The following is a 22,807-nucleotide window of genomic DNA, read 5'->3' as shown; positions in this document are numbered from 1 at the left end:
GCAGTGTGGTGTAGTAGTTAGGCTGGGATCCGGGAGACCCGCATTCGATTCCTCCACAGTTCCATGGGAGCTTGCCAGGTAACCGTAGGCCAGTCACATATAGTCACTCAACCTACCTCACAGGGCTGTTGTCGGGGTGGAATTCTAGCAGGTGCTCCTTTGCATATTAGGCCACACCCACCTGAGGTAGCCAATCCTCCCAGAGGTTACAAAAAGGAGCCTTGTAAGCTCTTGGAGGATTGGCTACATCTGAGAGGTGTGGCCTAATATGCAAAGGAGCCCCTGCTAGAATTTCACCCCTGGTTGTTATGAGGATAAAATGAAGAAGGGGAGAATGCTGTAAGCCACTTTGTGGAGAAAGTTGGGATATAAATCATGATGAAGAAGAGTAGGTTTCTATATCCCACTTTTCTCTACCTTAAGTCTCAAAGCGGCTTACAATTGCCTTCCTTTCCTCTCCCCACAACAGGCACCTCATGTGGTAGGTGGGGCTGAGAGAGTTCTGAGAGAACTCAAGTGAGCTAAAATAAATACAATAAATAAATCTTCTAGGAGTGTGGATCTACATTTATATTCCTTTGTTATTTATTATAGTTGTGGAGTGGGGAGGAGCTGGCAAGGAAGTACTAGCTGTGTGTGTGTAAACACAGCTTTTTTGAGCAGGGACGCACAGGAACGCTGTTCTGGCTGGCTTGGCAGCAGGGGTGTGGCCTAGTATGCAAATGAGTTCCTGCTGGGCTCTTTCTGCAAAAAAGCCCTGTGTGAAGCAATGGTGACGTCAGGGGGTGTGACCAGTGACTTCCTGCCTGGCTTTTTCTACAAAAAAAAAAAAGCCCTATACGGAAACAATTAGGAAATTCAGATACACACTGCGTAGCCTGTGGGTATAGTTTCCAGCCTCCAGGTGGGGCCTGGAGATCACCTGGAATTACAACTGAACTATAGACTACAGAAATCGATTCTCCTGGAGAAGAATGGTTGCCTTGGAGGCTGGACTCTCCGGCATTATATCCTGCTGAAGTCCTTCCGCTCCCCAAACCCTGCCTTCTCCAGGCTCCACACCCAGGCCTCAGATTCAGCAGGAGCTCACAGGACTGCAGCTCCGGAACCTTTCTGAGGGTTTCCCTTCCTCCTCCCCACCTACCTACCTTGTCCATTGAATCATAGGTGCAGCTGTATAACAGTCCCTGGATTAGGAGAGCGGGCAGCCAGCCAGCCAGCCAACCACCAGGGGCTTTGCCACACCCCCAGAAGTCCACACCACCCTGGAGAAGTCCGCACCACCCTTTCTCCACTTCTTATGTTATTTTGGGTGGCAGGTGGCTTGCTGGCCTTTTGACTGGGGGAGGTAGCCAAGGAGAGCCCCAGGTGAGCGAGGCTTGTTTGGGCTGGCTGGATCTCTAGCCATCCCAAGCAGGCCTCGCTCGCTCAGGGCTCTCCTTTCTTGTGTCTTGTTGCTTTTGGCTGGGGGAAGCAGCATATGCTAATGAGATATGCTAATGAGCTCCACCACCTATTTTTTCTACAAAACGACCCATATCCACACCAAAATGTCTTAGGAATTTCCCAATCTAGAACAGGCAACCACATCTCTGGGAGGCCTCTTTGCAGTGCTGCCATGATAGGCACAGTAGCTGGCCACTTTACTATTAAATATTTCCTTTACACCCTGCCTTTCTTCACAGTGGGGACCCAAGACGGCTTACATAATTCTCCTTTCCTTTATTATATCCCCACAACAACCCCAGGAGGTAATTTAGTCTGAGAATGGCCCAAGGTCACCCAGCAAGCTTCCATGGCAAAGCAGTATAACCTGGGTGTCCCAAATCCTAGTTTAACACTCTAACCCAGGGGTGTCGAACTCATTTGTTAAGACGGCTGGATCTGATATAAATGTGACCTTGACGGGCTGGGCCATGTTGGGCTGGGCCAAATGCATACTTATTTAAGATTAGATAGCAGGGATATGAATGCTATAAAGGACACAAACACAATTTAATTTAAAAAAAACACACAAAACTTAAACCATGCTTAAAATATTAAAGGTCTTAAAAGTACTTTCTTTGTATTTCTCCCATGGGATCCAGGGAACTGGGCAAAGGAAGCTCTGGCTCTTTCCTTCCTTCCCCAGGGGACCAGGAGGGGGAGGAGCCTCAGCCAATAGAAGGAAGAGACACTTGGCTCAGTAGCTCTGCTGTGCGATTGAGAGAGCCTGACAAAGCAAGTTCTTCCTTCCTCCCCAAGCGAGGAGCCTCAGCCAATGGAGAAAATAGAGGTTTTGCTCTGTAGCTTCTGTGTGATTGAGCAAGCCTTGCAAAGAAAGCTGTGATCCAGAAGGAAGCAAGAGAGAGGGAGAAGGAAGCAGATGACAGCCAGTTGCTCGGCAGCCTGATAGTCTTCCGAGGGCCTGATTCGACCCCCAGTCCAGATGTTTGACACCTCTGCTCTAACCACTGCATGACGCTGTCTGTCCACTCTAGGAATCACCAGCAACTGACCCCAGTACTCTGTGGGAGCCATTTTGTGACTGGCCCCAGTCCCCAATGGCATTCCATTCTAAAAATTCAAAACATGTCCACAGGTTCAACAAAATTGGGAACTCTTGCTTTAGACAGTTCAAAGTGCTTCACAACCCTTACAATTATACCGTAAGGCAGGCCAGTTTTGCCTAGTGAGCTCACGGCAGAGGTAAGATTTGGATTACACAGCTTTTTAGTTCATAGCTGAGTTTGTTATCTTCTGACATTTTTAAACATGTTGCTCACAAACAGTAAACAGGTAAGAAAAAAAAAAGATATCCTGCAGACCATCTGGTCATCTTTTGAAGACACCTGAGAAGAGCAAAATCTTCAGTTACTTACAACTCAGTCAAAATTCTTATCTTTTTTTTATGAGCCTGGAATGAGATGTTTCAGAGATGGTTAGGAAGATAGATGGGAAAGTCATGTCAAGCTTTCCACTTCAAATGTATACAGTGTTCGGGAGGGTCAACTTCTAGCTGACAAAGCCCAAGGAGTTTACACTTCGATAAATCGTTTAATCTTTCAGCTGTTACCAAACTCCAGTTTTGTTTTGATTGCAACTGTTTACTCAATCAGAATTTGTTTTATGTTCAGGCAATTTCATTTGTCTGTTGTCACTCTCTTCCCAGACAATATTTTTATAGTACTCCCCCCACCCTTCTACCTTGACTGGGATAGCCCAGGCTAGCCCAATTTCATCAGATACTGGAAGCGAAGCAGGGTTGGCTCTGGCTAGTATTTGGAAGGGAAACCACGAAGGAATACCAGGGTTGTGAGGCAGAGGCAAGCAATGGCAAACCACCTTTGAACATCTCTGGCCTTGAAAACCCCAGAAGGGTCACCATAACTCAGCTGTGACTTGACAACAACACTCCCCTCCATGGTTTTCTTTTCGGAAAAGATTTCTTTCAGCAGGGCTTTTTTTTTGGTAGCTGGAAGTCCTTTGCATATTAGGCCACACACCCCTGATGGAGACAATCCTCCAAGTAGGGTTGCCAAGTCCAATTCAAAAAATACCTGGGGTCTTTGGGGGTGGAGCCAGGAGCAAGGTTGTGACAAGCATAACTGAACTCCAAAGGGAGTTCTGGCCATCACGTTTAAAGGAACCACACACCTTTTGAATGCCTTCCCTCCATTGGAAATAATGAAGGATAGGAGCACCTTCTCATAGAATTGGACCCCTTGGTCCAATCTTTTTTAAACTTGGAGGGTCTTTTGAGGGGAGGTGTTGGATGCTATGCTGCAATTTTGCAAAAAAACAGCTCCCCCAAGCCCCAGATACCCATGGATCAATTCTCCATTATTCCTTATGAGAATCAGCCTCCATAGGGAATAATGAGTGCCCAGCAGACATGTCCCTCTCCCCTTGCTTTCTGATGACCCTGAAGTGGGGGGGAAGGCCTCCAAATAGGGGGATCCCCTGCCCCCACCTTGGAGGATTGACTACATAAGAGGGGTGTGGCCTAGTATGCAAAGCAGTTCCTGCTACAAGAATGCCCTGCTTTTCAGGCCTGGTATGCACGTGGAGCAGAATGAGACGATAAAGTAGCATAACGCTCAGGTAGCAGAATAGAATGTAGCCCTTCAGACTGCAGGCTAAAGATTGCATTTTTCAACATTTCCATACATTAATAATTCCCTAAAAATGGGAAATTAGCACAGCATGTGCTTTCTCCCTGGGGTGCGATTTAAAAAAAAAAAATCAGGAAGTTTTTACATGGAAGAACATTAAACATGCTGCTTTCCCCACCTACTGTCTGAACACATCCATTCTACCATCTCAGAATTCTGCTGCCACGTTGAGTTGCAACTGTGAAGAAGAATGCACAACTCTGTGGCATATAAATCATTGTAACACAGCTGCTTCCTGCATTGTTCACATAAAGAGTTGCCAACAGGCCTGGAGAAAAACAGTCTGTCCCTTTTATACAGAATTAATGTATGGAAATAAATAGCTGGAGCTTTTCTTGATGTAGAAGTAAATATTATCATCTGGGAAATAGCATCCATTAAACCTCTATTAAAGGAACAGGACGCTCTTTTCCAGACCTTGGCTGGCAATTTCTGGGAGACTGGGGGCATTACTCACTGAAATGGTTTTTTGCTACATTTAAAATTTTTAAATTATTTTTACCACATAATAATAACTACAATCATACAAATAACACAACGATCACGTTATAGTTCAGTTCAGTTTATTATTACAGCCATTGACCAGAACATTTTAGCCATCTAGAACAACCTTAAAAGTACCTTTAAAAAAGTCCCACAAAGAATCTGCATATTAAAATTTGATGACTTGAGGGTTATAATAGTAAAAAAGAATTTAAAAGATTATTATTTAAAGTTACTTTAAAATTTGTTAAAAGATTTACAGCTTGACCTATTTGCCTCGCTTTTTGCATTGTTTATAAACAATCACATTATATAAGGATATGCATAAACAATCATATATGATCTCCTATAACTACATCATCTACAATATCTAATCAAAAACACAAAGACAAGAATTACATATACAGATAAAAATAAGCCTGAATTTATTATTGATCAGAACTTTCTTGCATAAAAAATTACTTTATATACACTTTTTTTGTTAATTTTGTTTGTTTTTCATCTTTCCCTAATTACTTCATATCTAACATTCCATTCTACATACATATTGCCTGACACTTTTTATCATTTTCTGTTTTAGCAATTTAATAATTTAAATGGGTCAGTTACGTACATAAGATGTTAATTTTGCTATTGCCATGTATTCATTTCATTTATTTTTCCATTCCTTTAATTCTGGACATTTTTTTGCTTTCTATTTTGCCATGAATGTTACTCTTGCAACTATTACCATACAACTAAATAATTCAGTATATGTTCTTATAATATTACTTTGTATGATGTTCGGTAACATACCTTTGGGGTCCATCACACACTTAAGTTTTTAATAACTTTTGCATTTCTTCATGTACCTCTGTCCAATATTTCCTTGCTTTCTTATATGTCCACCACATATGATAGAATGTTGCATCTGTACTCTGACATTGCTAGCACTTCCCATCGTATCCTTTGTTAGTTTTTGCAATATATTTGGACATATTATACCATCTAAAAACATTTTGTACCAATTCTCCCTTACTGTTTGAGATTCAGTAAATTTGATTTCTTTAGTCCATAATTTTTCCCACTGGCTCATACATATGTTCTCTCCAAAGTTTTACATCCATTTTCTCATATAGTTTTTTTTACTTGCTTTGTTTTTGTATCATTGCTATACCATTTTATAAAATTTTCCTAATAGGTGTTTAGATCTCCAGTGAACATTTTCTCTCTCAGTTGACCTCCTTCCATTGTTATTTCTTCTTTATATTTAGATAACATTTGATAATATAATAGCCATGGAATGGCTCTTCCTCCTGTAAATCCTATAATAGCCATGGTACAGCTCCTATAAATCTCTTGTCAAGGTTTAATTTTTCCTTGTCTTATCATATATTCCTAAGTTACATGGTCAGTTTTCTTTCTTGTATTACTGTCATAATAGGTATTGATTGGGGATGTCAGTGGCGATGAAGACAAGCTTATTCTGTTTTTGCATTGGAACCATATTCTTAGAAGTCCATTTCTCAAAATATAGTTACCATCTTGTCTTTGAATTCTTTTTTAATGATTTCTTAATCTATAAATAATTGTGGATTCCTTCTTTCATGTTAGTTATTTCCAATTTTGTGCTCCTTTTGTTTCGATCTGTGATCCAGTCTGAGATCCAAACCAATGCAGCTGCTTATTGATACAGTTTAATATTCAGTCTTCTTTTTTCATTGTCTAATATTTTAAATCTTATTCTTGGCTTCTTCCCATTCCATATAAAAGTGGTGGGTTTTTTGTTTTCTGCCATTTGTTTAAAGTCTTTTTGTCTATGTAAATTTGTAACACTTGAAACAAAAAAGACAACTTGGTGAAGTGTTCATTTTAACAGGCAAAATTCTTCCCAACCGTGAAATTTTCAATCTTTCCCATCTTTGCAAATCTTCAGTAATGTTTGTCCAGACTTTTTGATAGTTATCTTTAAATCAAGTATGATTTTGTGCTGTTACAAAAATCCCCAAGTATTTTATTGGTTTTTTTAGTGAATGTACACTCTGTTATTTTCTTTATCTCTTCTTGCTCTTCATTTTTCATCTCTAATGACATTGTCTTGGTCTTCTTTTTATTCAATTTGTATCTGGAATAGGTTCCAAATCTGATTATTTGTTCCATTTTGTATTTCATTGAAATATTTGGTTTTGTTACTGTTATGACACCATCCACATCATCCACATACTTTTCATTTTACATTCTTCATCTTCTTTTATTCCAGTAACCCTCATATCATGTCTGATTTTTATCGCCAATATTTCCATCAGCAAGATAAATAATAATGGTGATATTGGTTAGCCTTGTCAAGTTCCTTTTGTTACCTCAATTTTCTCTTATAGGGAACTATTTACTAGAACTCTAGCATGCTGATCAGTATAAATACTTTGCATCCAATTTAAAAATTTGTTTCCACAATTCATGTTTTGTAGTACTTCCATTAAAAAAGAGATGTTGCCAAATGCTTTCTTTGTATCCAGAAACAGTTTCTTGCTACATTATGACATCATTTCTAGCTGTGTGACTGGAAGTGATATCACCATGTTACAGGATGCTCTGTGATTTCCCCAAAAGCTGTCAAGCTAATGCCATCACAAAGTTATACTACTGGCACCTCCGTCCAGCCAGGTTGGCAAGAATGCCAGCAATCCTTGCAGTTTTTGTGATAAGCCCCATGCTAACTTTATCCACATATGGTAAAAATGTATTAGAATTGAAAAGTTTTGAAAAAATGGCCGCTAAAATGTGTTACATAAAATGTATAAAATACCATATATTCTAAGCCAGGGGTGTTGAACATGCAGTCTTGGAGGCCAAATCAGCCCCCTGAGCAACTGGCTGCCATCTGCTTCCTTCTCGCTATCTCTTACTTCCTTCTGCCAGTCCCCACCCCCCGCTGATCAGCTGATCGGCGAGTAAAACTGCACTGTGCGTGCTCACTCAGCATCCAGGCAGGCCGGCAGCAGTGCGAACAAACCACTTCCCAGGCAGACCAGCAGTAATGTGAACAAACCCAGTGTTCATGCTGCTGCTGGCCTGCCTGGGCGCTGAGTGAGCTTGCACAGCGCAGTTTTATCCTCCGATCAGCTGATTGACTGGAGGGGGGCTGCCTTTAGACAGCCTGGAGGGGCACTTGATCACCCTTCCGGGCATTGAAATAGATCTGGGATAGGGAAGGGATGGAGGAGGAGGCATGGGGGGGGGCGGCACCATGGGGGGAGGCGTGGGGGGCATTGTGGAGGGGGGTGGCAGGCCACCAATTTGCCTAGGGCACCATGCACCCTCGGGCTGGTGCTGGTTCTGAGGGTTTCATCAGCAACTTGTGATCCTATTACTTCTGACCTTTCCAGCTCTCTAGTAGGAGTTGTCCAGTATTTGCTTGCTGGTGGATCACCTAGATTGATGGGGCTGGTGGCTGGGTGTGTGGCTGGTGTATTGCATAGGGGCTATCATAATTTTGGGTAAGGGCAATTAATATCTGATTGGTTCTTCTGTGGTGTTGTTTTGACTGCCTTTTTGGCCAGTGTAATTTTTTTAGTCAGTTTCACCCATTTTGGATCCTGTCTATGTTTTATCCCATTAAAGGTTTTAAAAAAATGTTTAATCATATCCCCTGTTAAGCCTTTTTACTGTAAAATTTCATTCTTTTTTTGTTGTCTGTAATACTCAAGATTAAGATTATTGTCCTTTTTATCCCTATTATTAATTATCAATTGGCATTACAGTTCGATGTATCTATATTGTTTTATGGGCTATATTGACATATGGGCAAATTGTATCCTCATTCCTTTTTGTAAGCTATTGTTATGCCATTAAAGGTTATAGGAATTGTGGGGGAGGGAATGAACTTAGAAGCCTGTAACTTTGCTGTAGCTTGCATTATAAGTGTGTTGGCATTATGAGCTACTTTAATAAATGCCTATTCAGAAAGACACTGAATTTTATCTGAATCACCTTTTTTATTGCAGTTTTGCCTTAATGAATCTCAGCAGCCTGTGCAGAATATCAGTGAAAGAGAGGAACACACTTATAAAAATGATGCCACAGATGGTCACATACTAGAGAAGGTGAGTGGTTTTCACAATCTCATGAAATTAGCATCTCCACTTCATCCTTGAAATAACAAAGATATCAGAAATAGCCTGAATTCAGTTGTTGCAAACTGTGTTCCATTATTCGTTATGACTTCTGCAGTACCAACATGAACAAAACTGTCCTTCAGTTGTACAATGTTCCAGGAGCAGGGAACATTTTTGTAATACAGAGTTTGTAATCAGTTTCCAGAAATACTGTGACACTACAGTTCTACCATATGTGATAGAATTCTGCTTTTGTCCTTTTCAACAAGACCTACATCTACAAGAGGACCCTTGTGAAGAAATGCATTTTCTCCTGGGAGGTTTGAAATGAACCAAACCTCCAGTCTGCATTTTAACAGGGTTTTTTTTTTTTGAGGGGCGGGGGGGAGAGAGAACAGGCTGGGAAAGAGGAAGTTAGGGCAGTCACTTACCAGACTTACCGTTGTATAAATGCTAATAGGTCTATGCAATGGAATGGTCAAGCTCTGACCTTCTCCCTGCTCCTAGCAGGGAACAGAGAGGTGGAGGTCCTTAGGCTAGAACAGATACAGGAAAAATCTGCAGGAAGAAGCCCTAGGAAATACTTTGACTTGGGTTGACCCAGTAGTGGATGGAGAAAGAGATATGATAAAAATTCCCTTGCAGCAGGAAGGAGGTCTTTTCTTTTCCTTGAGTGCTTCATCCATGACAGCACACAGACCTCTCTACTGAGCAGGCAGCCATTAACCATGTACTCACCTGGAGAGCTACAGGAAGCTTCATGGTAATGGTAATTCTGTAGAGATCTAGAACATCCTAATATTTAGAAGGCTGTCCTATTTTAACATGTGATAGGACATGTATAGTGAAAGAAGAAGAAGAAGATGATATTGGGTTTATATCCTGCCCTCCATTCCAAATCTCAGCAACTCAGAGCAGCTCACAATCTCCTTTATCTTCTTCCCCCACAACAGACACCCTGTGAGGTGGGTGGGGCTGAGAGAGCTCTTACAGCAGCTGCCCTTTCAAGGACAACCTCTGCCAGAGCTATTGCTAACCCAAGGCCATTCCAGCAGGTGCAAGTGGAGGAATGGGGAATCAAACCTGGTTCTCCAAGATAAGAGTCTGCACACTTAGCCACTACACCAAACTACACCACCACACCAAGAAGTTTGCTCAGGGACAGAGAATTTGCATTTTACCTATTTCTTTTGGATCCCTTGCTCAGTCTGGTGCTGTGCTAAAAGTATGCCTGTAAAGAGTTTCTTTTTAATAAATACTTTGTAACTTTGGGTGCTGAGAGTGATTCTTTGAACCACATAGACTTCCACCATCTTGGACATGCTATTTTCAAAGGGGCACCAAGAAGAAGGAAGATGGTTGGTAAGTGGCTATCCATCCAAGGGCACATAAGGCTATAAACTGTCCCCATGGTGACCAAGCCCTGGGCAGTGGGAGACACAGAGGCAAGACCTCAGAACTTGAAAAGGAAGCTGGGGGTCCCAACTCTCCCAGTGGGTACTTCCAGCAAAAGGTCAGGTGGTGGTGGTGGTGAGCTACTCAAGAGCAGAAGAAAAGCCTCTGCAGTGTGAGAAAAACCCAGGAAGGCAAGGTGGAAACAGCGCCTGCATGCCTGTGCAGGCTCATTTTGCCACAACCCTCTCTAGATCTTTGCTAATATCCATGGTGAAGAAGCCACTGATAAATCATTTTAAAGCCATTTTGTCCTACTTGTAGAGAATAGCAAACCATCTGAATACAAATATTTGCACACAGGCACATAAATCTTGTGGCTCAGCTCTTTCTACCATTATCTAAGTGGTTTAATGGAAATGCTAATTGTATGCAATGACAAATAACGCATCTTAGTATATCTTTTCTATCGGATGAAATTACATGTTCAAAATCACAAAGTTCTGTAAGCATTATTTGCTTTCATATCTAAATTATCAAAATATTCTAACTCAGGGGTGTCGAACTCATTTGTCATGAGGGCTGGATCTGACATAAATGAGACCTTGTCAGGCCAGACCATACATGCCATAAAATGTAATCACAAATGGCAGAGATATAAACTTTATAAAGGACACAAACACAATTGAAAGTTTTTTAAAATTTAAAATAAAAGCAATCTGTGACATGTAAGGAAGCAAGAGAGAGGGAGAAGGAAGCAGATGACAGCCAAAAGTTGCTCATGGGCCTAATCTGGCCCACAGGCCACATGTTTGACATCCCTGTTCTAACTGGTTCATATTGTAAGACAATCCCTTTGCAGAAAAACAAAGCCATAAGAAATTCTCTTATTATAACTAAGATCTTAATGCCCACTAACCCAGATTCCTTCAATACATTGTTACCACCAAGAATAATAGGAAGCTGGGAAGAGTACTAGGAAGGTACTCTTGACAGGTAGGGTGGCCTGTTTTCTAGGGTCAGTTACTTCACATCAAGAGGCCCAATTGTCCATTGGGGAAGCAGAGTATCAAAAAACCAAATACCCAATAGGAAAGCAGAGTGCCATATTCATATATCCAATGAAAAGGCAGGGTGTCATACACGCATATCCCAAAAGAGGGTAGACTTGCCATTTTGAGCTAAGAAATATTAATATTTCCCAATAAAAAGCTGGTTACATGAAAAATTCCTCTCCACTCCTCCACTTGCAGTTGCTGGAATGGCCTTGGGTCAGCCATAGCTCTCGTAGGAGTTGTCTTTGAAAGGGCAGCTGCTGTGAGAGCACTCTGAGCCCCACCCACCTCACAGGGTGTCTGTTGTGGGGGAAGGAGATAAAGGAGATTGTAAGCCACTCTGAGACTCTGATTCAGAGAGAAGGGCAAGGTATAAATCTGCAGTCGTCTTCTTCTTCTTGTTGTTGTTGTTTAGAATTAAAATTCTTATACAGAGGTTAATAGAGGCTAATAGAGAAACTGGTGGGGGAGTTTTACCACAGAACTTTCATTGGTGATATAGTTTGCTATTTCATAAAACTGTTCCTTCTCTCTCTTTCTTTTTCTTAACCACACATTTAAAAGGTAGCAGCTCTTATGTTTCCGTGTTAGTTTGTTATCGTACTAATAACAGTTCACACAGAACTGTACAAAGTCCTTCCGAAGGATGATTTAAAAATAAAAGCTTCCGGATATTGGCAGCTCCCAAACTCAGGAAGAGGAGAGATGGTGCAATCCTGGAGGTAGTTGGTCAACATATGGGGAAGCTCCTCAGACCAAAGAAACAACCGCTTAATAATAAAAGAATTCTTATATTATCTCTTTAAGCCATGTAGAAGGAAGCGAAAAACTCCCCTCACCCCAAAAAAGTCTCATATGTAAGACACTAAGTCAACCTCGCTGCTAGGCTTTCACACAGTTCTCTGGAATTTTTTAAAGAACCATCCTTTGGCAGTCATTGCTTAGATTTGTGCCAGCTGTGGTCAGAGTCTATGACTTGGATTAAAAAAACAATAGAAGAAGTTTTGAGAAGACAGTTATAACCAAAGACAGCAATATGATAAGGTGCTGCCAACATTATGAGCTGTGAGAAAACTCTCTCAAAAAGGAGAGCTTTCTTCCTGCCCCTCAAGAATTGTCTGAGAAAGTAAAGTGTGAGTTGGTTCCAAAGTATGCTCAAAGAAGTTTGCTCAGAGCTAATTTCACCTCTCTGGTACTTAACAGATCAGACTTATTTTATTCCTAGTTTTAAACCAACATACTAATGGGTTTTCCCTTTTAAAATCCATCTGGGACACTCAGTTGTCCCGCAGTCCTTGAAGGCCGTCTGCCAGTTCCTCCCTCAAGGGCAGCCCTTTCTCTGGTAGGAAGGCTTATGGCTGTCTTCATCATTGCTTCTCTCTGGGAGGCAGGGGTGGAATTCTAGCAGGAGCTCCTTTGCATATTAGGCCTCACCCCACTGATGTAGCCGATCCTTCAAGAGCTTACAAAAAAGAGCCTTGTGAGCTCTTGGAGGATTGGCTACATCAGGGGGTTGTGGCCTAATATGCAAAGGAGCTCCTGCTAGAATTCCACCCCTGCCGGGAGGCATATTTTTCTTCATCCTCTCTGATAATATCCAGGTCTGAAGTTTTCCAACTGTCTTCCTCAGGTTACTTCATGGAGCTCTATCAGCTCTGACATCCTTCTCTTGACAGGTCTTGGTTCCTTGCAGATGCGCTCCAGCTCCTCCTCCCCCAAACTCTGGCGTCTCTTCCTTTTATTTCTTGCTCCTCTGTGTCCACCCCCTAATTGCTCTCCCCTGGGGTTCCATGCTTATCTACTAGCTACTCCCTGGCAAGCTGCTGCACCATGGTTCTGTCTTCTGAATGCAGACAATCCAACAAATCAGGGTTGGTTGATTGGTTGGCTGGCACCAAACTGGGATTTCAGACTAGGCTTTTTTGTTGGTTTGTAGGAAAAAAGGTTTATTGTGATATACCCAAATTCACAAACCACAGTTTGTTGAGCAGTTCCACCCTCATGGTCACAGTGATACATTGGAGAGTACAGGGAGGGATGGATATCCTCTCTGCTGGGAGGTGGAAGGCAGACAAAAGGCAGCAAGATTTGATACTTATGTCTGCTAGGATAACACATTCATTGCACAAATCCAAGGCTTTTTTTGTAGCAGGAACTCCTTTGCATATTAGGACACTCCCCCTGATATAGCCAATCCTTCAAGAGCTTACAGGGCTCTTAGTACAGGGCCTACTGTAACCTCCAGGAGGATTGGCTACAACGAGGTCATGTGGCCTAATATGCAAAGGAGTTCCTGCTGCAAAAACAGTCCTGCACAAATCATAGGTTAAATAAACCACAGGTGTTGTATTTGTTTGTTTGTTGTATTATCCAAATCCAACCAATATCTGCTCTGGTAATTTGTACAGAAACATTCAGAGGAGCTCAGAAAGTTGGCGCAACAGACAGATTGCCACTTGCAGCTTTCCTTTTCCTTTTTGACAGACATCTTGTATTGACGGCTGGCTTTTTATATCTTCCTGTGAAACAGGCCCTCTATCTGGTCAACACGCTCTCCACAGTGTGTGAGAAAGTCTGGACTCTCAGCCTCCACCAGACCTTTCTGCTGCTCCTCATTATTGGAAGATGGCTTCTCCCTATCGGCGGTGAAATCACTCGGGACCAGTTGTCGCAGCTGCTGCTCATGTTTGTGGGCACAGCGGCAGATATTCTTGAATTTGCAAGTGAGACCCTGGAAATAGAGGATGTAAGGTGGGCAGTATTTTGCTACTCCAACTACTCTTGGCCATTCCAGCCTCTTAAGAATTTCAGCTGAAAATGCTGTCAAGCTATCTGGGTAAAAGCAGTGATGAATAGCAGGTTAAAAACGAAAGCACTGATTCCACTTTAGTTGTGACGGAGACAGATTTCCCACTCACCTTACGCCGCTCTCGCGTTCCTCTTCTCAGCGGGGCTTCCTTCCAATTTCACACTATCTGCTCCAGGGCTGCAGCTAGCATTGGCTTTTTCATGCTGCAAAAAGAAACCTCTAACAACCAGTTTCTGTTTGCTGCATGAAAAAGCCGACACTAGCTGCATGAAAAAGCTGACGCTAGAGGAACATGAGATCAGCTTAAGGTGCGTAGGAAATCAGTCTAAGTTACATAGGGAGCATGTGGAATGGTATGGTATAGCCCAGTCTCACGAGATCTCAGAACTAAGTAGGGTTGGTAGTTGGATGAGAAACCACCAAGGGAGACTCTGCAATGGCAAACCACCTCTGCTTCTAACTTGCTTCAAAATCCCCTTGCTGTGACCTGGCGGCACTTTATACACATACACAGACGTTCCATTGGGGGTTTGTAGAATGGTATGATAAAGCATGATATCATGACATCACGGAAGCTAGGCAGGGTTAGCACATGGATGGGGGACCACCAAGGGAGACTCTGCTGAGGAAGGATATGGCAAACAACTTATGCTTCTCACTTCCTTTGCAAGTTCCTTATTCCATGGGTTTCAAAGGGGCAATCAGATTTAAATATAACTGTGCTTTTAAAAGCAAGTATTGCAGAATGAATATTCATTGGCAAGGGATTGTCCAGCAAAGATGTTTCATGTGTGTGAGTGCATGTAAGCATGGGGACATACCTATGTCTGGATGTTAGGTTTCTACAACATCTGCAATACTTACAATACAGTCCTAAGCAGAGTTACAGCTTCAACATCCATTGAAGTCAACGGGTTTAGAATGATGTAATTCTATGTAGGACTGCACTGTTAAAGAGCAGTCTTAAGCAGTTTTACTTGGAAAGTAAGTTCCTCTTCATTCAGTGGAATTTACTCCCAGGAAAGTGTTCTTAGGATTGCAGCCATATAGGATCAATCATGATTTTCTTATCATTGGCTGCAATCACACACACTTAATAATGCATTTTCAGTCCAATTTTATTGTACTATCCATCTGGATTTTGCCAGTTCACGCAATAAAATCCAGTTGGAAAGTGGATTGAAAGTGTGTTATTTAGTGTGTGTGACCATAGCTATTATCTACACATTGGGGATGGTGGGGGATAATTACAGCATGTAGTTGTATCTTCTATAATCTTTAATATTTTGTTGCTCCAATAAATAATGGTGGGGTGGAATTCTAACAGGAGCTTCTTTGCATATTAGGCCACGCACCCCTGATGTAGCCAATCCAGTTTGGAGAGCCAGTTTGGTCTAGTGGTTAAGTGTGCAGACTCTTATCTGGGAGAACTGGGTTTGATTCCCCACTCCTCCACTTGCACCTGCTGGCATGGCCTTGGGTCAGCCATAGCTCTGGCAGAGGTAGTCCTTGAAAGGGCAGCGGCTGTAAGAGCCCTCTCAGCCCCACCCACTTCACAGGGTGTCTGTTTTGGGGGAGGAAGATAAAAGAGACTGTGAGCCGCTCTGAGACTCTTCGGAGTGGAGGGCGGGATATAAATCCAATATCTTCTTCTTCTTCTTCAGTCCTCCAAGAGTTTACAAAAAAGAGCTTTGCAAGCTCCAGAAGGATTGGCTACATCAGGGGTGTGTGGCCTAATATGCAAAGGAGCTCCTGCTAGAATCCCACCCCTGAGCAATGGTCTGTACTGCAGTTTCTCTTACATATAATGTAAGAAAGATTCCATACCGGAGTGGCTTCTAAAAGCTAAATGAGAAGGAATTGCATCCATATACATCAAGGAACTGATATTTTTGTTCAGGAATTCAAGTCCATTTACCATATAAACATGCCTTGCCCTTCACACTGTTGGCTTGAAACTTATTTTGTTGCCAATTTCCCACATCTGTTTAGCCTCTGAATTATTTTCCCACTAACTAAGTTGAACTTACAGTTATGCCAAATGGAGAGGGGAAAAATCAGACTAAAAGCTGGATGCGGTCCATGGGGCACCAATTAAACATCTCTGACCTTGAGAATCCCTGACCCAGTAACCGAAAAATATTTCTGTACCAATTTTAGAATGTCATCATAATATTTCCACAAAAGGGTGATAAGAATCTCGGTTCCTTATTTTCTTAGCAAACCCACACAAAAACACATATGGTCAATTTCCTCTACTTTATTTTGACATCTAATATTCAGAGTGGATTGTTTGTGTTACTGCTTTGATTAATCATTAGGGGCAGAGGTAGAATTCTAGCAGGAGCTCCTTTGCATATTAGGCCACACACCTCTGATGTAGCCAATCCTCCGAGTGCATACAAGACTCTTTTTTGTAAGCTCTTGGAGGATTGGCTACCTCAGGGGTATATGGCCTAATATGCAAAGGAGCTCCTGATAGAATTCCACCCCTAATTAGGGGGCAAAAAAAAAAATGATCCCAAGTGTATCTGAACACTTTTTCCATCTTAAGATTCCAAGAATTCCAACTTAGGACAGCAGCGTTTCCCTCATTAAGGTTGAATTCTAAGCTGTAAGTCACATCAGAAGAAGACTGCAGATTTATACCCTGCCCTTTTCTCTGAATCAGAGACTCAGAGCGACTTACAATCTCCTATATCTTCTCCTGCCCCCCCCCCCCCACAGACACCCTGTGAGGTGGATGGGGCTGAGAGGACTCTCACAGCAGCTGCCCTTTCAAGGACAACTCCTACGAGAGCTATGGCTGACCCAAGGCCATTCCAGCAGCTGCAAGTGGAGGAGTGGGGAATCAAACCTGGTTCTCCCAGATAAGAGTCCGCGCACTTAAACCACTACACCAAACTGACTCCATCAGATGGACTCCATCCCTTTACAATATGGTGGCATTGCTTATTTATTATTTATTTTATTATATTTGATTTCTAGCCTTCCTCCCCTGCACAGAAAGGCTCAGGACGGGTTACAACAATAAAGATAAAACAATAAATAATAATTAATTGTAACTGTAAAATCGTTAAAACCTATAACAAACCAATAACTTGTATCGTTTTCTTTTTAATTTCAGGAAAAATCAAGCTCTTGTATATGCTATTCTAGCTGTGTGGACTTGGAGTATGTTGCAGTTTCCACTGGATCTTGCAGGTAATATTTGTCATCCGGACTTTTTTTTAAAAGAAAAAGCCCAGCAGGAACTTGTTTGCATATTAGGCCACACCCCCTGATGTCAAGTCATCTGGAAATGCATTACTGTGCATTCCTGCCCCCCCCCCAATCCCTGTTTGTCATTTCCAGATCTTTCTGCTATGAACATAGACATGAGAATTATACTTGAGTCTTGAGAAACCTATCCCAGTGTAACGTAGGAGTATGCAGTTTTTTAAAATTAGTATTTTTCAGCTCAAGTCTATTGGAACTGAGAAAAAATTCAGTATTTCCAAAGAATCGACTCTCAATACTGGTATGGTATTCAGATCTGGGATTATTCTGAGATCCCAATTAATTTTTGGTCCAATAGACCTGAGAAGAAAAATACCATTAAAAAAAAAAGCTAGCCCAATTCTGGGGCTAGCTTGGCTTCTCCTGCAGTGTAGTTTAAACTGTGCTGCAAGAGAAGCTAGCCCCAGAATCTGTTGTGCCATAAGAACATAAGAGAAGCCATGTTGGATCAGGCCAATGGTCTATCCAGTCCGACACTCTGTCACACAGTGGCCAAAAGACCATCAGGAGGTCCAGCAGTGGGGCCAGGACACTTGAAGCCCTCCCATTGTTGCCCCCCCCCCAAAATACCAAGAATATAGAGCATCACTTGCTCCAGATACAGAGCATTACTTGCTAGCAGATTTCTCCCTGCTGGCTTCTCTTGCAGCCTGGTTTAAACTGAGCTGCACAAGAAGCCACCCCCAAGACAAGGCTCTCCCACTCCCGCACAGCTGATCTTCGGGCTGTCTTCTGTAGTCCCTTTAAAGGGACTGCAGTAGAAGCCTAACAAACAGCTGAGAGGCAGAAACAATCTGCTTCTGTCTCTCCACTGTTTTCAGATATACTGGTAATTCCTGAGCACATCCAGTATTTTCTTGGGAGTTTTTTTTCTGGAAAAAACTAGATACAATTGGGAAGCCGAAATATACTCCCCAAATAGTGATAAGGTATTTTTGAGTATATTTTAGGCGCAGCTAGATCCGAATACACACCCCTAGTGTAACTGTCTGGGGCAGACCTTCAGACTCCAGCTCAGTGCTGGAATCTGACCGTAACCTACAAATGACTCCTGAGGGTTTGATGTAGGTGATCCCCTTTTTCTGACAGTGGGAGTTCTGCGGTATTTATTTATTTAGAACATTTTTATGCTGCCTCTCCAGGAACCTGTCCAAGGAAATAAAAATAATATCAACAAAACATTAAAAGATAATAATTAAAATCCAGCATTATAAATATCCTAGCCAAGCACTGAAAGAGACCACAGACAACTCCCAGGCTAACCGTTTCCAGTCTAAAATAGTATTTTAAAATCAACCCCTGAATTAAAAGTCTGCGTAAACAGGAACTATTTGGCCTGGCACTGGAAAAAAAACAACGTAGGTGCCAGGTGAGCTTCGAGGGGAAGGGCATTTCACAAGCAAGGTGAACATAAGAACATAAGAGAAGCCGTGTTGGATTAGGCCAATGGCCCATCCAGTCCAACACTCCACGTCACACAGTAGCCAAAAGAAACAGGTGCCATCAGGAGATCCATCAGAGGAGCCAGGACACTAGAAGTCCTCCCACTGTGCCCCCCAAGCACCAAGAATACAGAGCATCACTGCCCCAGACAAGAGTTCCAACAATATGCTGTTTCTAATAACCACTGATGGACATCTGCTCCATATGTTTATTCAATCCCCTTTTGAAGCTGTCTATGCTTGTAGCTGCCACCACCTCCTGTGGCAGTGAATTCCCTTTGGGTGAAGAAGTACTTGCTTTTATCTCTTCTAACCCCACTGCTCAGCAATTTCAGTAGAGGTGCCTCTACTGAAAAAGTGCTGTCTTTGGTTGCCACCTGCCTCACCTCTGAAGGTGGGGTCACAGAGAGGACTGATTGTGAAGCACATCTTAATTGTCGGGGCTGGACAATACACATGATTCATCCACATGAACCAGAATGCTGACAAATGTCCAGAATGAGATGTTATGTCCACAAACACCAGGAGCCTAACATACATATTTCCAGCATTTCAGACAACACGGCATCCAAAGGCAGAACTCCTGGACTGATTTCCTACTAAACTTACGCCGCTCTCACTCTCCTCTTCTCCGTGGGGCTGCTGCTGGATTTTGTATAAACTGCACGGACCAGCGAGTTGCTCCGCCTCTCGTCAAGTTCGCTCCGCAGCAGGCAGGATCCTCTGAAAACCGGTTTCTTTCTGCCGCAGAGGGAACTTGAAAAGGGCTGGGGCAACTCGCCAGCTCAGGGCAGCTTGTGCGAAGTCCAGCAACCGCCCCACAGGGAAAAGGAGCAACGAGACTGAAACAAGATGAGTGGGAAATTGGTCCTGATCTACATGGACACAATGTCTCAAAAGTGCTAGAAATACAGACTCCACCTGATCATAATTATTCTGCCGCAGAGCCAGCTCTAGAGAGGGGCAGAGGGGCTGCTTGCCCCGGGCGCCGACAGAGGAGGGGGGTGCCAAATTGGGTATGGAGTCCATTGTGTTCTATGGTACCATAAGATAGAATGGCCCATAAGGAAGTGCAATTTTTTAATTTTGCCCCCCCTCAAAAAACATGTAGATCCGGTCCTCTTCTGCCCTAAACAAATACCATTTTAGGAAGGCCACTTCCACTTGTACCAGGGGTGCCAAACTTGCTTAATGTAAGAGCCACATAGAATAAACATCAGATGTTTGAGAGCTGCAAGACATGAACAACTATTACACACACATCTTCATTAATACTTTCTTTGCACATATGTATGCACTTTACAACACAACCCTGCAAAGTGGAGGAGAAGAGCTTGCAAGCCTGCCTATTTCCCCCTCCTTCCCTGCTTCACACAAGGTGAAAATAGTTTCCTGACTATGGGTCAGTGCTCAGAGGTTGACTGAGTGTGTGTCACGGCTGGGGCCGGGTCAGGCAAAGTCCAGGGGCAGTCCGAGGTCTGCAGCCAGTAAGCAGGAGGGTCCGAGGCACCAAATCCAAATCACTGTACCAGTATCGCAGGTCCGAGGTCCAGAAGCCGAGGTCAGGGAGTCCAGAAGTCACAAGCCAAAATCAGGGAGTCCAGAAACCAAAGTCAAGCCGGAGTGGCTGCTAGAACGTCAGGGAGATGACTAGTTACTTCCACAAAGCCTCCTCCCAAAGCCTACAGCTATATAGCCCTCTGCTGGCTGTTGCCCATTTGGGCTAATTGCTGGCTCAGAGAGGCAGCCAGGATCCTGTTGCAACTCAAGCATCCTTGCTCTTAGGAGGGCCAGAATCCTCTCAAAACTCAGGGCTCAGGGAGCGTCTTGCTTGTGAGCGTGCCGCCCTCCTCCGATCCCTGAGGTCCTGACGGAGGCGGTCACGCACACGCGCCACCCGAGAGGGCGAGGCAGGGGGGCTGGGATCTTCTCCAGCAGGAGGCAGGGGCACTGGTGCAGGTGGCAGGGGCACAGTTTCTTCTGCAGGCTCAATTTCCTCTGCAGGGTCCCCAGCACCCATGACACTGTGCTAAGCACACTTACTTGACTTCCGGGAGCCACACAATATGTGTGAAAGAGCCACGTGTGGCTCTGGAGCCACAGCTTGGCCACCCTTGCCTTGTACTGTGGCATGAAACTCTTTACTTGTAGCGCAACATGTTTTTAACAAGAAACTCTTTACTTGTAGTGCAACACGTTGGCTGCAATTCATCCGTCCCATCGAAGAGAGTCTTCAGTTTGCTCCTCTCCCGACACAGTGCGGACCTCTGGAACATTGGCATCAGCTTGTTCATACAAGATGGCCCTTTTCTCGTCGTGCGCTTGATCCTGATGGGCCATTTCAAAGTCATTACGCAGATGCTGGTGTTTTTCACAGCGAAGAATATCTTAAGTGTAATGTTACAACTGTACCGGCTCATAGTGTTATCATTGGACTTCCATGCGTCGCTGCGGTATCAGTCGAACAGCCGGAAAGGAGGCGTCAGTTGTTGCCCATGTGATCCAAACCATATCAGCCTTCCAGCCAACAGCTGTGATACCGATGGAAGGGAGTGTGCTACTATTCCTCTTGAGGACTCCTTGCCAGTTACTGCCGAATGCTAGTGATCTTTTGTTTTTGACATGCCATTGTTTCTCCCTTGGCCACTTTGGAAGGGACTGGCATTATCAGTCAGTCTGTACGATTCTGGCAGTTTTTTAAAAGCTCTGTCTACCTACAAGATGAATGTTTCATTCTTAAATAAACACCAGGCAAGAAGTTGGAGCAAAGCCGCCCAAGTGGAAATGTTTTCTGTGCAGGCAGAATCTCACTAAATCCATACCGTATTTATCCACAGGGATTAAGTACAAGTAGTTGATTAGAAATTTTTTTAAAATATGATATCTTAGCAGATTTGATTACAGACTGCAGAAGAATCATGTTAGCAGAACATTTGCCTGAAATTCAGGCTCATGGCTCTAGCATGGGGCAGGAGCTACTGGGTCTCGGAAGGATGCTTTCCACTGTGAGAACAGCACGGATGAGCAAATGAATGAAAAGAATGCATTCCTTTTGCCGATAGGACACAAATACATTATACATTCAGTGAATGCAAGAACAACTGGTTTCGAATTTCCTCTCTCTTGGCTGGACTGATGAAAACTCTTCATCCATTACTAAAGGTTACACATTTCTTTTTTCTTTGACATAATCAAACAAGACCTTCCTCGCTTACGATGCTATATCAACATCTTATTGGGACTACAGTTCACTCCGATAAAGGATTTTCCGGTCGTTTTATACAAAAGCATTTGCCCCTTTAACTTAGTTATCAATCAGGGCTGGTGTGGCATGCCTTACTCTGACACCTAAAAGCAAATCTTTTATTTTTAAAATCAGTAGTGTTTATTAGATTAAATTAAATTATGCATTTTGAACATGCAAAAATGCAGTATAAGATACTAAGTGTACAGTTATATGATTCCTTTATATAAAGAAAAACCAGCTGTCCGAATGTTGTTATATTACCACAGACACTGGTCATGATGCTGACAGCTTAGTTACCTTGACTTTCCACATTCTTTAGTCTGAAGGGAACTCAGTTGATTTGCTGGCAGGCAATGTGTCATAAAATGTCTGTTTTAGGACTCAGACCCTGTTTATAAGAACCTTCCTGTGACATTTCAGACTATATTCCAGAAGTCTTTGTGAGTCAGCTGAGTTTTATTTCCTCTTTCATCACTATTCCGAAGGACTTTGGGGCCATTTTTTTTTTTTTACATTGCCCACATCAACGTCCACGGAAGTAAAATTCTTGAAGAAGAGTTCGTTTTGTACCCTGCTCATCACTACCCAAAGGAGTCTCAGAGGCAGGTTACAATCACCTTCCCTTCTTCTCCCCACAATTACAGACACCCTGTGAGGTAGTGGGGCTGAGAGAGCTCTGAGAGTGCTGAGACTGACGGAAAGTCAACCAACTGGCTGCATGTGGAGAAGTAGGGACTCCAACCCCATTCTCCAGATTAGAGTCCACTGCTCTTTGCCACTATACCACAACTGGCTGTGTGGATAGCACTCATTATGGCTGCTAGCTAAGCGAGGGGGAAAGAAAAGATTGGT

At 43.0% G+C, this 22,807-nt stretch overlaps 1 protein-coding gene across 1 annotated transcript in view; it reads left to right on the top strand.

Moving 5' to 3' along the window:
• The window catches only part of TMEM26 (transmembrane protein 26), a 39,036-nt gene extending 17,458 nt beyond the window's left edge, over positions 1-21,578 (top strand). The window contains exons 3-6 of the mRNA XM_060241095.1: positions 8,621-8,719; positions 13,709-13,929; positions 17,115-17,191; positions 20,897-21,578. Of these exons, the coding sequence (XP_060097078.1) occupies positions 8,621-8,719; positions 13,709-13,929; positions 17,115-17,191; positions 20,897-21,312 (813 nt within the window). The 3' untranslated portion in view covers positions 21,313-21,578. The remainder of the gene's footprint in view (positions 1-8,620; positions 8,720-13,708; positions 13,930-17,114; positions 17,192-20,896) is intronic.
• The last annotated feature ends 1,229 nt before the right edge of the window (positions 21,579-22,807 follow it).

Source organism: Heteronotia binoei, chromosome 6 (genome assembly GCF_032191835.1).
Source record: "Heteronotia binoei isolate CCM8104 ecotype False Entrance Well chromosome 6, APGP_CSIRO_Hbin_v1, whole genome shotgun sequence".
NCBI lineage: Eukaryota > Metazoa > Chordata > Lepidosauria > Squamata > Gekkonidae > Heteronotia > Heteronotia binoei.
This window is presented reverse-complemented; position numbering and strand designations above follow the sequence as displayed.